The sequence below is a fragment of the Heteronotia binoei genome, chromosome 21, assembly GCF_032191835.1.
Source record: "Heteronotia binoei isolate CCM8104 ecotype False Entrance Well chromosome 21, APGP_CSIRO_Hbin_v1, whole genome shotgun sequence".
Taxonomy (NCBI): domain Eukaryota; kingdom Metazoa; phylum Chordata; class Lepidosauria; order Squamata; family Gekkonidae; genus Heteronotia; species Heteronotia binoei.
Genome location: NC_083243.1, coordinates 30820655 through 30835548, shown reverse-complemented (window position 1 = coordinate 30835548; position 14894 = coordinate 30820655). Strand labels below are relative to the sequence as shown.

Genomic DNA, 14894 nt, shown 5'->3' with positions numbered 1-14894 from the left:
TGTTATGGGGAGGGGAAGGGAAAGGAGGTTGTAAGCTGCTCTGAGACTCCTTCAGGTAGCAAAGGGTGGGGTATAAATCCAGTCTCCTCTTTTTCTTCTAACTGTAAGCCGCCTTGAGCAGGGGACTCTGAAGATATGGCATAGACATACCCTAAATAAATAAATAGACCTGTTGAAATGAGATGCTGAGTGCACATCATGTGACATGTGCAAAGTTCTCCTTGCCCTCTAGCCTCAGGTTTAAATTGGGCCTTAACAGATGCGCCCTCAGTTCAGTCAGACGTGCGCCACTCTTTTTCTTCCACATCAAAAGAGCACATGGAACTTTGGACAGGAGCCCTGTAGTTCCAGTGTGGTGCCCCGGGTTGCTACCCAAACACAGGTCACTAACGGGGTGCCCCAGGTTGCTACCCAAACACAGGTCGCCCACGGTTTGTAATGTAAACAAGGCTTCAGTGTACCTTTCTGTATAGCTTTTTATATGTGCTGGTGTAATTCTGTTGGGGGAATGTTACGTTGCTGGAATTAATATAATACCTCTCTCTCCCCTCATAGGGTCATTCCAGCTTCATTACTCACTTGGATTGGTCCGTCAATTCTCAGTACCTCGTGTCTAATTCAGGGGACTATGAAATCCTATACTGTGAGTAACAAATAGGGTTTTGTCCTCAGCACAGAGTTCATTCTTGGCTAGTAAAGTATTTCTGAGATGGAAAAAGAAACCACAACTGATCAGGGACATGTGTTTTTGGCCTCCGAAGCTTCACTGTGTACCCTTTTAACTGGTGTGTCTGTCTCCCATCTTTTTGTGCAGGGGTTCCTTCGGCTTGTAAACAAGTAGTAAGCGTGGAAACCACTAGAGACATAGAATGGATGACGTACACGTGTACTTTAGGGTTCCACGTTTTCGGTAAGCTCTTCAGCCAGTTTTTCGTGCCTCTGCAATTAGCTGACTTCCAGCATGTCAGCCTTTTAACAAGAATCAAGATGCAACCCTTAATTTCCATCCCTCTGTGGCCCCTGAAAAGTAGCTCCAAGAAATCAGGGGACCCTCAAGAACAGAATGAGATGCAGCTGAGGGAGGAGGAATCAGCAGAAATCCACAAACGGAGCAAGAGCTCTGCAGGATCTGCTTCAATTCTGCAGGGCCTATAAAACAGAGCTCTTTTGCCAGGCTTTTAGTTGAATAGAATATAATCGGAGAGAGGTCACCATAATGGATAACACAACAAAAAATACAAGCTAGTGACCAATTTACTAAGAAATATATAGAAACCAGTCCAAATGTCCAAAACATGTACATTCAAGTCCCAAAGTAGTGTGGTGACAAGCCAATCGATTAAGTACTTGTTTCTTTCCAGTCTTCATCAGACCTGGGGCCAATTTCACATTGGCTACAGCTCAGTATGAGGCTTCTTGCTGTAGCCGATGTGAAATCGCTGTTGGAGATGCTCGGCATCCCCTTTTTTAAAAATTATGTAAAGAATCTATATAATTGAATCAATATTGGTCCCAGGTCTGATGAAGACTGGAAAGAAACAAGTACTTAATCGATTGGCTTGTCACTGCACTACTTTGGGACTTGAATGTACATGTTTTGGACATTTGGACTGGTTCTGTAAGGGAAGATCTTGCCTCGCTAACCTGTTACATTTCTTTGAGAGGGTGAACAAACATGTGGACAAAGGAGACCCGATAGATGTTGTTTACCTTGACTTCCAGAAAGCTTTTGATAAAGTTCCTCATCAAAGGCTCCTTAGAAAGCTTGAGAGTCATGGAGTAAAAGGACAGGTCCTCTTGTGGATCAAAAACTGGCTGAGTAATAGGAAGCAGAGAGTGAGTATAAATGGGCAGTCTTCGCAGTGGAGGACGGTAAGCAGTGGGGTGCCGCAGGGCTCGGTACTGGGTCCCATGCTCTTTAACTTGTTCATAAATGATTTACAGTTGGGAGTGAGCAGTGAAGTGGCCAAGTTTACGGATGACACTAAATTGTTCGGGGTGGTGAGAATCAGAGAGGATTGTGAGGAACTCCAAAGGGATCTGTTGAGGCTGGGTGAGTGGGCGTCAACGTGGCAGATGTGGTTCAGTGTGGCCAAGTGCAAAGTAATGCACATTGGGGCCAAAAATCCCAGCTACAAATACAAGTTGATGGGGTGTGGACTGGCAGAGACTGACCAAGAGAGAGATCTTGGGGTCGTGATAGATAACTCACTGAAAATGTCAAGACAGTGTGTGTTTGCAATAAAAAAGGCCAACGCCATGCTGGGAATTATTAGGAAGGGAATTGAAAACAAATCAGTCAGTATCATAATGCCCCTGTATAAATCGATGGTGCGGTCTCTTTGGAGTACTGTGTGCAATTCTGGTTGCCGCACCTCAAAAAGGATATTATAGCATTGGAGAAAGTGCAGAAAAGGGCAACTAGAATGATTAAAGGGCTGGAACACTTTCCCTATGAAGAAAGGTTGAAACACTTGGGGCTCTTTAGCTTGGAGAAACATCGACTGTGGGGTGACATGATAGAGGTTTACAAGATAATGCATGGGAAGGAGAAAGTAGAGAAAGAAGTCCTTTTCTCCCTTTCTCACAATACAAGAACTCATGGGCATTCGATGAAATTGCTGAGCAGACAGGTTAAAACGGATAAAAGGAAGTACTTCTTCACCCAAAGGGTGATTAACATGTGGAATTCACTGCCACAGGAGGTGGTGGCGGCCACAAGCATAGCCACCTTCAAGAGGAGTTTAGATAAAAATATGGAGCAGAGGTCCATCAGTGGCTATTAGCCACTGTGTGTGTGTGTGTGTGTGTGTGTGTATATATATATATATATATATAAATTTTGCCACTGTGTGACACAGAATGTTGGACTGGATGGGCTGTTGGCCTGATCTAACATGGCTTCTCTTATGTTCTATATATTTCTTAGTAAATTGGTCACTAGCTTGTATTTTTTGTTGTGTTAGGCTTTCAGCTGAGGCAGTGGATGTCACTTGTCATCAGCCTCCCCACTTTATTCCATCCCAGTGCTATAAGACCTGCTGGACCTGGACAATAGGCCATGTCTGTGAGGCAGAATTTGCCATTTTAGTACCTATTGTTCTCTGTAATTTTAGATTTTATATATTTTAAATTGGGGTTTTTTTTGCTGTTGATTGTTTTTATGATGTAACCTGCCCTGAGCCTGTTCTACAGGAAGGGCAGGCTAAAAATAGAAATGAAATGAAATAAAGAGCTCAAGCAAGTTTTCTGCTGGTTCCCCCGCCCATCTTTTTACTGCAACCCCCTGATCCCAGGACCTGTGGAGCCAGAGAAAGGGACAAACAGCCCCCTCCCTTGCAGCCCATTCAGGGAAGTAGCACAGAAGGGAAGCCTGAAACCCCTCCTCCCCTCTTGCAGCATTTAGGAGCCTTCGCAAGCCATGGGTGCTTCGGTAGGTTTGTCCCTGGGAGTAGGTGTGTCTGGGAGATGTGTTGGGGGAGCTCCAGCTCTGCTCATCACTCGTTTATCATTTAATGAGACTCTCATTATCATGTTTGGGAGAAGGGGTGTAGGCTACTGAAGAAGGCCATGGTGGTAAAGCGGAGATACTTGTTCTGTGAATTCATTCCATTCATGGTTCTTTGTATCTAACCCATTATCTGTGAAATGCAGAAAATTTAACAAGGTGTGCTGTCTAAAGAACTATCATAAAACTGCAGTTTCCAGGATACCTGGAAGTAGGAGGCAAGAGTCAGGGCCGGATCGGGGGGGGGGGGGCGGGCAGAGGGGGGTGCTTTCCTCAGGCGCCAGCAGAGGGTGGATGCCAAATTGGGTATGGAGTCCATTCTATTCTATGGGCCTATAAGGTAGAATGGGCCCATAAGGGGGCACCATTTTTTAATTTTGACCCCCCCCCCCCCAAAAAAAATATATATATATTCCTTGCCGGTCCTGGCAAGGGTCATGGTTTTTGAAACAAGGTAGTTGATTTAGTCTGCTCTCATTTTCTTTGCTTCTAGAGTAGAATTACCTGTCAAAGTAGCCTTCAGCCTAGATGTAGACCCAGGTTCAGATCCCCAATCTGCCAGAGAAGTTTGTGGGGTGACCTTGCACTAACCGTACTGCCTCAGCCTAGCCTACCTCTCAAGGTTGTTGTGTTAGCCAGCTGGAAGGGCGCTATACATTGTTTTCAGAGAAGGACACAAATCCGTAGACAGCAGACCCTGGGCGAGTGATCCGGGTTAAAAGAGAAGGTATTTAAAGCAGATGAACTGAAGAAATGCTAAAATGCTCGTTTTGTCTTTCAGGTGTGTGGCCAGAAGGCTCCGATGGCACAGATATCAATGCCGTCTGCCGCTCACAGGGGAGGAAACTGTTGTCAACCGGTGATGACTTTGGCAAAGTACATCTCTTCTCATATCCATGTTCACAGTTCAGGGTACGTATGAGATGGGTTCAGAGTATTGTTTAAGGTAGAGAAAAGGCCCTTTTGAGTATAGTTCTTACGCTGTAAAGAGACTGTTATGTATTGAGACTGAAACTTGGCCTTAGGGTCTTCGTCACCAGTAAAATGTACTGGGTTCGAAGCATGAGGACGCTCAGGTGATAGTGAATTCAGCTCTTTATTCAGTGATTCAGCATAGCAAGGTAGAAACTGGCTTGCAGGGCCAAAGACCCTGCTTATATGCATGCAAATAACCCCACCCAAAAACCCATGACACACAACTATAGGTTCCCGGCTAGCCTAAGGACCCCTGATTGGCCTCCTTCCAGAATCCAGGTGGCTATTCTAAGGGAGCCTCAAGCTCAGCCCAGTCCCTGCTTGACCCTAAGGCCAAGTTCCAGTCTCAATACATAACAGAGACTTAAGCAGACTTGCGCCTTTCTAAGTCCACTGATGTAACAGACACGAATTTGAGCAGACTTCGGAGGACGGTGGAAGACAGGAGGGCCTGGCAAGACTTTTTCCATGGGGTCGGACTCGACTGTGCGACTGAACAACAACAAGAAGTTCATTGAAGTCATCAGCTTGAGTCCAAACAAGACGAGACACTGAGCCACGTGGGGACAGCATTCTCCTAACTTGCCTCCTGTGCAGCCAAGTGAACTTTGAACTGGAGGCTTCAGGGCTCATTCTCTTAACTCTTACAGGCCCCAGTTTAGATGAAAAGACACATCTTGGTTCAAATATGACTATTACGAGTGGACATCCATCACTTAACATTGCATCTGTATTGGGAACTAAATCAATGAAGCATAAGCAGAAGTGCTGAAATTGCTCTTTACTGTGAGCTTGTATTGGTAACTGAGTTTTTCTCCTAGGTGTGCACAAGGCATAGTGCACAGTAGTTCTTCCAATGAGATTTCAAAAAGTGAATTAAATAATTGTTACATTTTATTTTATTTTGAGCTAATATTTTGCAAACTGTCGGTTATCTAAAACCACACAAACTGACAGTTATTTTCTTTTCTGCTCACACGTTGTTGGATCCCACTACCTCTTTGAGAGCCAGCCTAGAGTAGTGGTTAAGTGTGCGGACTCTTATCTGGGAGAACCGAGTTTGATTCCCCCACTCCTTCACTTGCACCTGCTGATGTAACCTTGGGTCAGTCGGAGTTCTTTTGGAGCTGTTCCGCTCAAGACCAGTTTTGGGAGAGCTCTCTCAGCCTCACCTACCTCACAGGGTGTCTGTTGTGGGGAGGGGAAGGGAAGGAGATTGTAAGCTGCTCTGAGACTTCTTCAGGTAGTGAAGGTCGGGATATAAATCCAGTCTCTTCTTCCTCCTCTTCCTCCTAGCACAAAACATGTTGATAGATGAAAGCAGGGTTTTTTGGCAATTGCACCTATTACCAACGTTTACATTTTTGTTAGCAATGGTTATCTCTCTTCATTTCAGGCTCCCAGTCACGTGTACGGTGGGCACAGTAGTCACGTAACCAACGTAGATTTTCTATATGAAGACACTCATCTCATCTCAACAGGTGGAAAAGATACCAGTATTATGCAGTGGCGCGTCATTTAGAGGAAACCTTGTCTGAACAGATGTGTTGCCAAGAACTGGCCCCTGCACAGAAGTCCTGTATAAAAACTGTATATTTAAAATTTAACAGTATGGTTGCCGTCTAGCCTAGTCACTGTGATTTTTAAGTTTGAAGAAGAAAAAAAATCCTTACAAAACCTCAGGAAAGCAAAGTCCTCGGCTAGCTGCCATACTTATTTCAGTAACTTGTTAAGCATTGGGGGGGGGCCCTTTGTGGGGGAGGAAGACCCTCTTGTTTTGTAGTTGTACACAACATACAAAGCAGTACAACTTTAAAATGAATCCATGGCTTGAACATTTATGCAATACATACAAACAGGACTGTTTTCTATTAATAGCTGGGCAGAAAGCTCATCCTGATAGTTACATATACGTGCTTCATAGTTTCATTATTTACCCTTTTGTACCGTCTGGCTGCATAGTTAGAAGGTCCCAGTGACCACTCAAATAACGGTGCTCCAGCTTTTGATGGGTGCAGAAGGTGCAACGCGAGCTAGAGAAGCCCCTAGATACTGCAATACTCTTTCTTTTGAAAGGAGCTGCCTTAGGTCTGCGATCTGAAATGAAATAAGACAGTTCACGACAGCAGAACTTGCCGAGTTTCTTCTAAAGTAAAGAACTTGTTTAAACAAGGAAACGTGAAAGAGAATCTGTTAATTTTGCATTGTTTAAATTTTCCGGCGTAGCAAACGTTAAAAGTGAAAGGATACAATCCCACAGATGTGATCGATGGACCAGTTTCCACTGGGGTGGGGTTTGGTCACAACGAAATAAAAGCTTCCCTTTTTGTTGTTGTTGTTGTTGTTCAATTAAATTTATCAGGCACCATCCCAGTTTTAACTTGAGAGTCTCAGCAGGGATGACAGGTTCAGGTAATCTGGGTCAAGACAAAACCCCCTTTTCAAAGAAAAACTTCTACATGAACCATTTGATTAAAAATAATGAAACCAACTTGACCCCATCACCATGGTTCCTTTGACAGAATAAAAGGATTCGTCAAGTTGATCAGCATGAGTGCTACCGCCTTACACATACGTAAGGTTTTTATAGCAGTTCATAAAGAACGGTAAGGCATTCTAAGCTTTACTTGTCTTGCTTATGGATATTGTATATTCGTGTGTTAAAGGCTGAGGAGACAGAGTATAAAGGGAACTTTTTAAAGTACGCTGTAAACCTGCGAAGGAAACGCAGAAATAAAATGTATATAAACCATTAAGAAGGCCAACTAGACTGCATGCAGCCTAACTTGGTATTAGGGGCCGCAATTCTGGGCACAGTCCGAGAGATGGCTACCCCCCCCCCCCGGGCCCCCTTTGTAATGTTTTGGAAGATGTCCGGCTGCTATTCTTCGATCATACCCAGGGGTGGAATTCTAGCAGGAGTTCCTTTGCATATTAGGCCACACACCCCGATGTAGCCAATCCTCCCAAGAGCTTACAAAAAAAGAATCTTGTAAGTTCTTGGAGAATTGGCTACATCAGGGGTGTGTGGCCTAATATGCAAAGGAGCTCCTGCTCGAATTCCACCCCTGATCATACCATGCAGCCCACTTGGGGCTAGCCAAAATGGCCGATCAGTAATGAATCAAGTCCCCCGGCCCAACATCTTTTGATGGATGAAAATTTATACTGAGAAGTAAAGATTGTTGTTTTGCAACCAAGTGAACTGGAGGACGACGTAAGAGAGTTCCAAAGGCCTTACCAGTTTTGATTGTGACGGAGACTGAGAAAAAGTGTTTACATTGGGGGAATGTATTTAGAAAACATTTTAAAGGGGAGCATTGCTATAAGCAAATGCTTAAATCGTAAAAGTGGTGGTGGCGGTGTGGGGTGTGTGTAATGGACAGGAAATGGGAATTAACTGAATCATGGGTTGTTTAGAGTAATTCAATGAAGATTTAATAAGTTTTGAAGCTTTCTTTAAAAAAAAAAAGTTACATCCCCAGCCTGCTACACTTAAAGTACAGGACACCAATAAAAATCATGTTATCAAGGTGAATTGTTCTAATGTGGTTGTGTCACACTGTTCAGCATTTTACCTACTGTTGTTTAACATCCCAGAAATGGACATCTGTCAATATAACTTGGGTTGACTGAAATGTTTTTTGTATCTTCACCTTGGTTAAAGCAACAAAAGTCAAACCTGCTGCTCTGGATTTTTATCTCCCCACTTTCAGTTAGTTAGTTATTGAATGTTCTTGTCTGCTTCTGGGGGCTCTGGGGTTGAGTCCACGGCTGCAGAGCCCTCCAGGATTCCATTCTCAAGGCAAAATCTTAAGGAGCACATCAGAAAAGCAAAAGGGGAAGGGGGCTTACATTAAGAACATAAGAGAAACCATGTTGGATCAGGCCAATGGCCAATCCAGTCCAACACTCTTGCACAGTGACAGGTGCCATCAGAAGGTCCACCAGTGGGGCCAAGACACTAGAAGAAGAAGAAGAAGAAGAAGAAGATATTGGATTTATATCCCGCCCTCCACTCCGAAGAGTCTCAGAGCGGCTCACAATCTCCTTTACCTTCCTCCCCCACAACAAACACCCTGTGAGGTGGGTGGGGCTGGAGAGGGCTCTCACAGCTGCTGCCCTTTCAAGGACAACCTCTGCCGGAGCTATGGCTGACCCAAGACCATTCCAGCAGGTGCAAGTGGAGGAGTGGGGAATCAAACCCGGTTCTCCCAGATAAGAGTCTGCACACTTAACCACTACACCAAACTGGCTCTCCACTAGAAGCCCTCCCACTATTGAGAGGGCCCTGCCAAAAAAAAGTGCCATCAGAAGGTCCACCAGTGTTGCCCCCTGCCCAGCACCAAGAATATGGAACATCACTTGCTCCAAACAGAGAGTTCTATCTATACCCTGTGACTAATAGCCACTGATAGACCTCTGCTCCATATGTTTATCCAATCCCCTCTTGAAGCTGCCTATGCTTGTAGCTGTCGCCACCTCCTGTGGCAGTAAATTCCACGTGTTAATCACCTTTTAGGTGAAGAAGTACTTCCTTTTATCCGTTCTAACCTGACTGCTCAGCAATTTCATTGAGTGTCCACAAGTTCTTGTATTGTGAGAAAGGGAGAAAAGTACTTCTTTCTCTACCTTCTCTATCCCATGCATTCTCTTGTAAACCTCTATCATGTCACCCCGCAGTCGACGTTTCTCCAAGCTAAAGAGCCCCAACCTTTCTTCATAGGGAAAGTGTTCCAACCCTTTTAATCTAGTTGCACTTTTCTGCACTATGCTATAATACCTTTTTTTGAGGTGTGGTGACCAGAATTGTACACAGTGCTCCAAATGAGGCCGCACCATTGAATTGTACATCGATTTATACAGGCCTCACTATCAATTTATACATTCACCCAGTTCCCTCTCCTCTGCTTCCTCCAGGACTTTCCCACACACATCTGGGATATGACCTTGTTCTTCCTTCCTAGCCCTCCTTCCATCCTCCTTTCAAGGGCCTTCCCGGGGGAGGAACCCCCCAGATTGCTTCATTCTCTCTTCTCATGAGGCGGGGCCCTCTCAACTGGCAAGGCCTCAGGCCAATGAGGGGCTGGCTGGAGATTCTTGCCTCTGTCGTCTCCCCCTGCCCCCCAGGTATCATCAAGGGCCAGTATTTTAGGGGCACTCTGGCCTAGGAAGGGCAGGATTTCTCCTTCCTCATTCTGCCCTCCTCCCAGATGTCAGCCTATCACTTGACAGCTGTCTCCTGCCAGCATTCATCCCTCCCCTCAGGAACATGCTGGGATTTGGGACACACCATTACCTGTTTCACTGTCAGCCGCCATGCCGTGTTCTTCCACAGTTTTGGGCTTGGCTGTCGTCCCACTGCTCTAACTGGCTCTTCAGTGTCTCCCTGTCCTGTTGGGGCTGGTTGCTGCTGCTTGGAGAAGGGTCGTCAACTCTTCCTCCCATTGTGGTAAGTGGAAAGGAGGCAGTCCCCACTGAGACAATTCTATTGCATTCTCAGCATCTGAAGCTACTTACAAGAATTCACATAAATTGTGCGCTATTCGTTGTTTTTTTTAAAGCTAGCTTTACTAAAACCACACATCCACTGCTTGAAAATTCATCTGAGATATAAAAATGGCTGTAACCAATATTCTCTCAAAGCTGTGGAGTCTTGTGAACAAAGATTCTACTTCATGAGCTACTGGCATTAAAGTGAGCTGCTGCGTAGTTTGCTCTGGGGCCGTTTTTCCTGAGCAAAGGCAAAAATGTGTGAGCCAGAGGTTAAAACTGAGTTGGCTCACACGAACTCAGCTTAGAGGGAACACTGGCTGTAGCAGTGATTTACGACCCAAAGTTGCAGACAGGTAGTAATGTTGGTCTGCGGTACAACAGCATGATTTGAGTTCAGTAGCCCCTTATAAGATCCACAGGATTTCCAGGGGTATAAGCTTTCGAGAGTCTCGTCTGACAAAGGGGACTTTGACACTTGAAAGATTGGAGAGCCAGTTTGGTGTAGTGGTTAAGTGTGCGGACTCTTATCTGGGAGAACTGGGTTTGATTCCCTACTTGCACCTGCTGGAATGGCCTTGGGTCAGCCATAGCTCTGGCAGAGGTTGTCCTTGAAAGGGCAGCAGCTGTGAGAGCCCTCTCAGCCCCACCCACCTCACAGGGTGTCTGTTGTGGGGGAGGAAGGTAAAGGAGATTGTGAGCTGATCTGAGACTCTTTGAAGTGGAGGGCGGGATATAAATCCAATATCATCTTCTACCTTGGAAGTCAAGTTGGTCTTCAAGGTGCTGCAAGACTCAAATCATGCTGTTACGACCCAAAGGCTCAAATCAGTCTACTCTTATTTTTTTATTGAGTAGTGTTAAGCTGTTGCTACAATAATAGCACTGAAGTGGGCAAACAAGCCCTGCTCAGCGGGGGGAGGGAGGGGGTTGTAGAAAAAGCTCAGCAGGAACTTATTTGCATATCAGGCCACACACACCCTGAGATCACCATTGTGTCACATGGCACTTTTGTAGAAAAAGCCTAGCAGGAACTCATTTGCATATCAGGCCACACCCCCTGATGCCAAGCCAGCTGGAACTACGTTCCCTCTCAAAAACCCTGCCTCTCAGTATGGTGTTTCAAAAGGCCCTAAACCGATTTCCTCTCCTCAAAAGACAGAACACAGACGAAAGGCTTTTTTCACAAGCTGCTTCTCACTGAATTTAGGGAACGGTGCTATGTGCCACTCAGGAATTTCCCCCTTGGACTGAAGAAGCCCGATATTTATTATTACTTAAGATATGCATATTACTTTAAATATGCAGGCCTTGACATGGTGATTTGAACTCCCAAAGTGTGATCCTGAGGGCAGTGAGTAGCTTATTCTGGCACTGTCCAGTGAATTTCCAAGAATGGGTTTTTTATTACACAGAACTGTTAGAATGGGTGAGTCCTGCATGCCTCGGTTCTCCTCCTCCTGTCAGTCTTGTCCCATTCCAACACTTCTGCAAGGTGAATAAACTTTCTGCCGTGCCATGAGTACATTTGCCTCTTAGTACTTCACAGGATCATTCTGCTGGAGAAGGGTTGTGTGTGTGTGTCTGTGCACACAGCAAAAGAGGTCACAGGAATGGCACGTCTAGCTGCACTGTCCATCCTGCATCCCTGGGGAACGGGCATACAGGCAGTGTGAGCAGCTGTGACTGCAGGTGCTGTGTGTTTGCCAGTGTAAGGTTGTGCCAGTTATTGACCCAACTCACCAGTTCTCATATTAAAAGAGCAAAAGGTTTATTGAGTTCGGATACAGAGCATGTACCTTGTGCTGCAAACAGTCAAAGCCAGGAATAATGAAAGCAGGAAGAAAGCATACAGTTATTGTCAAAATATGCACAAAAAGTCTCCCTCCAAGCTAGGGCTAGTTCCTACAGATGACACCTCATAGAACTATTTGGAGAATCAAGGTCAATGGCCAAGTCCTCCTTATGTGTTACCAAACAATGTGATAAGTATCAGTTCAGTTTAGAGTGTAATCGATTACACACATAATTTCCTCCCTATTCCACCTGCACATTTCTTAATGGTTACACAGTTATGTCTGTTACCAGTCGAGTCAAAATTATAGAATTCGGAGTTCCAAAGTGTGTTAGGCAAGCATAATCAGCAGGTACCACGAATCAGTATGCCCATACAATACCATGTTACAGAAACAGAATATATATATAATTACACATTATGGAAACATGTCAGGCATATCCTAACAGCCAGTGGGCAGAACACACAGGCAGGTGGATGGGTAAGAAGGGGATGTAGTTGTTGGCATAAGGGTCCCCAAGCACTCTTTGCCTAGAGTCCCCTCAAACCTGGAATCGGCCATGTCACCACCCACGAGAAAGGGTGCGAGTCGCTTACACATTTAAGCTTGTCTCTGCTTGCCCTTTAGGCAAAAGGGCATTGCCTAAAGTGGAACTCAGCAAGCTTTTATAATTAAAGAGCCCACAACCGGTGATCAACAAAGATCCAGTATAAGAAAACTCATTTGTGCCCCAGAAACTATACAACGTATCCACATGCCTTGTTCAGTAACCCATAATGGTTCTGCAGCCCAGACACTGGAGGTTATGAGTCCTTTATTTGGAAGTGGCACACACAAAGTGTCCAAAATGTGCGCTGGAGTACACCACGCAAATGTTTTAGTGCACTGGCGTAAATTTGCACAGGGGTCACAGGTGGAATACTAGTAGACCAGTCACAGCTATTGTTTCACTTTCCACAAAGCATCTCCGAGAAGTCTTTTATTCCCACAAAGATCTTTGCCTGCCATTCCTGGCACACAATGGTTATTCTAGTATTTCACCTGTTCCTTCCATATTTCTTTCTTTTTTACATTTTAAAGTCCTTTTCAGTTCCTCACGGAGTCACATTCAGCTCTGGACTTACAGATTGCAGACACAAGGCCCATAGGATCTTATACCTGGCTTGACAAAGTAGAACTGTTGGGAAAGTCTATTGAAGTGGGTCTATTTTTCAAGCAGCAGTCATTACTCACCAAATGTTTTGCAGAGCAGAATCTTCCCCTCATGCAGAGCTGTAACAGTAGAGAATCTCCATCCCTGACAATGTGCTGAAGTGGTTAAAATATCAGGCTAGGAGCTGGGAGACCCAGAATTGAATCCCCACTCTGCTTTGGAAGCTTGGTAAGTGACCTTGGCCCAGTCATATACTTTAAGCCTAACCTATCTCACAGTGCAGTTGTGAGGGTAAAATTAAGGAAAGGAGAAAAATGTAAGATGAAGAAGAAGAATTGCAGATTTATACCCCACCCTTCTCTCTGAGTCAGAGACTCAGAATGGCTTACAATCTCCCATATCTTCCCCCTCCACAACAGTCACCCTGTTAGGTGGGTGGGGCTAAGAGGGCTCTCACAGCAGCTGCCCTTTCAAGGACAACCTCTGCCAGAGCTATGGCTAACCTAAGGCCATTCCAGCAGCTGTAAGTGGAGGAGTGGGGAATCAAATCTGGTTCTCCCAGATAAGAGTCCACTCACTTAACCACTACACCAAACTGGATTCCTTGGGCCTCCACTGCGAAGAGAAGGAGGACAGTTTATTTACTATTTTATTATTTGGATTTACTTCACTTGGACTTACTTCATTTTATTAGTTGGATTTACTTCACTTGGGAGTCTCATTTTAATAGTTGGATTTACTTCACTTGGGAGTCTCATTTTATTAGTTGGATTTACTTCACTGGGCTTACAATCTTCTTCCCTTCCTCTCCCCACAACAGACACCCTGTGAGGTAGGTGGAGCTGAGAGAGCTCTGAGAGAACTGCTCTTGATAGAACAGCTCTGGGAGAACTGCGACTGACCCAAGATCACCCAGCAGTTGCTTGTGATGTGGAGGAATCAATCCCAGTTCTCTTGATACTAAGCATTTTTCCTTGAGACCCATATATATATTCATTATTTTACATATAGATTTTTTTTAAGGCTGCCTTTCCTAGCTGGCCCAGGAAGACTCATCTGACCCTATTTAAAGTGATGTGTCTTGTCTCTCCTCTGGCAATGCTCGTGTATGGCTCCAATTTTGTTTTCTGAGGACTATGTATCCCCTTGTCCTGGAGCACATAGTTGACAAAAATTTCTTCATCCGTGGAAACAGCCATACAGCGCTACTTACTCCAGCAAGCATGTGTTATGGGAAGCAGCACTGCTGTTATTGGGGCGGTGGGGGGGAAGGGCTTGCAATAATATTGCACAAAGATCGTACTGTTAGTTAGATCATACTATGAACATATGAAGCTGCCTTATACTGAATCAGACCCTCGGTCCATCAAAGTCAGTATTGTCTACTCAGACTGGCAGCAGCTCTCCAGCTGAGGTTTTTCACACCTATTTGCCTGGACCCTTTTTAGTTGGAGATGCCAGGGATTCAACCTGGGACCTTCTGCTTACCAAGCAGATGCTCTACCACTGAAGAAGAAGAAGAAGAAGAAGAAGAAGAAGAAGAAGAAGAAGAAGAAGAAGAAGAAGAAGAAGAAGAAGAAGAAGAAGAAGAAGAAGAAGAAGAAGAAGAAGAAGAAGAAGAAGAAGAAGAAGAAGAAGAAGAAGAAGAAGATGATGATGATGATGATGATGATGATGATGATGATGATGATGATGATGATGATGATGATGATGATGATGATATTGGATTTATATCCCGCCCTCCACTCCGAAGAGTCTCAGAGCGGCTCACAATCTCCTTTACCTTCCTCCCCCACAACAAACACCCTGTGAGGTGGGTGGGGCTGGAGAGGGCTCTTAGAGCAGCTGCCCTTTCAAGGACAACTTCTGCCAGAGCTATGGCTGACCCAAGGCCATTCCAGCAGGTGCAAGTGGAGGAGTGGGGAATCAAACCCGGTTCTCCCAGATAAGAGTCCACACACTTAACCAC

At 45.0% G+C, this 14894-nt stretch overlaps 1 protein-coding gene across 9 annotated transcripts in view; it reads left to right on the top strand.

The window, feature by feature from the left end:
• Positions 1-6819, top strand: part of EML1 (EMAP like 1) — a 216436-nt gene extending 209617 nt beyond the window's left edge. For all 9 annotated transcript variants that reach the window (XM_060263011.1, XM_060263006.1, XM_060263007.1 and 6 more), the window contains 4 exons: positions 556-643; positions 815-910; positions 4290-4420; positions 5880-6819. In XM_060263011.1, coding sequence (XP_060118994.1) covers positions 556-643; positions 815-910; positions 4290-4420; positions 5880-6005 — 441 coding nt within the window. In that variant the 3' untranslated portion in view covers positions 6006-6819. The remainder of the gene's footprint in view (positions 1-555; positions 644-814; positions 911-4289; positions 4421-5879) is intronic.
• The last annotated feature ends 8075 nt before the right edge of the window (positions 6820-14894 follow it).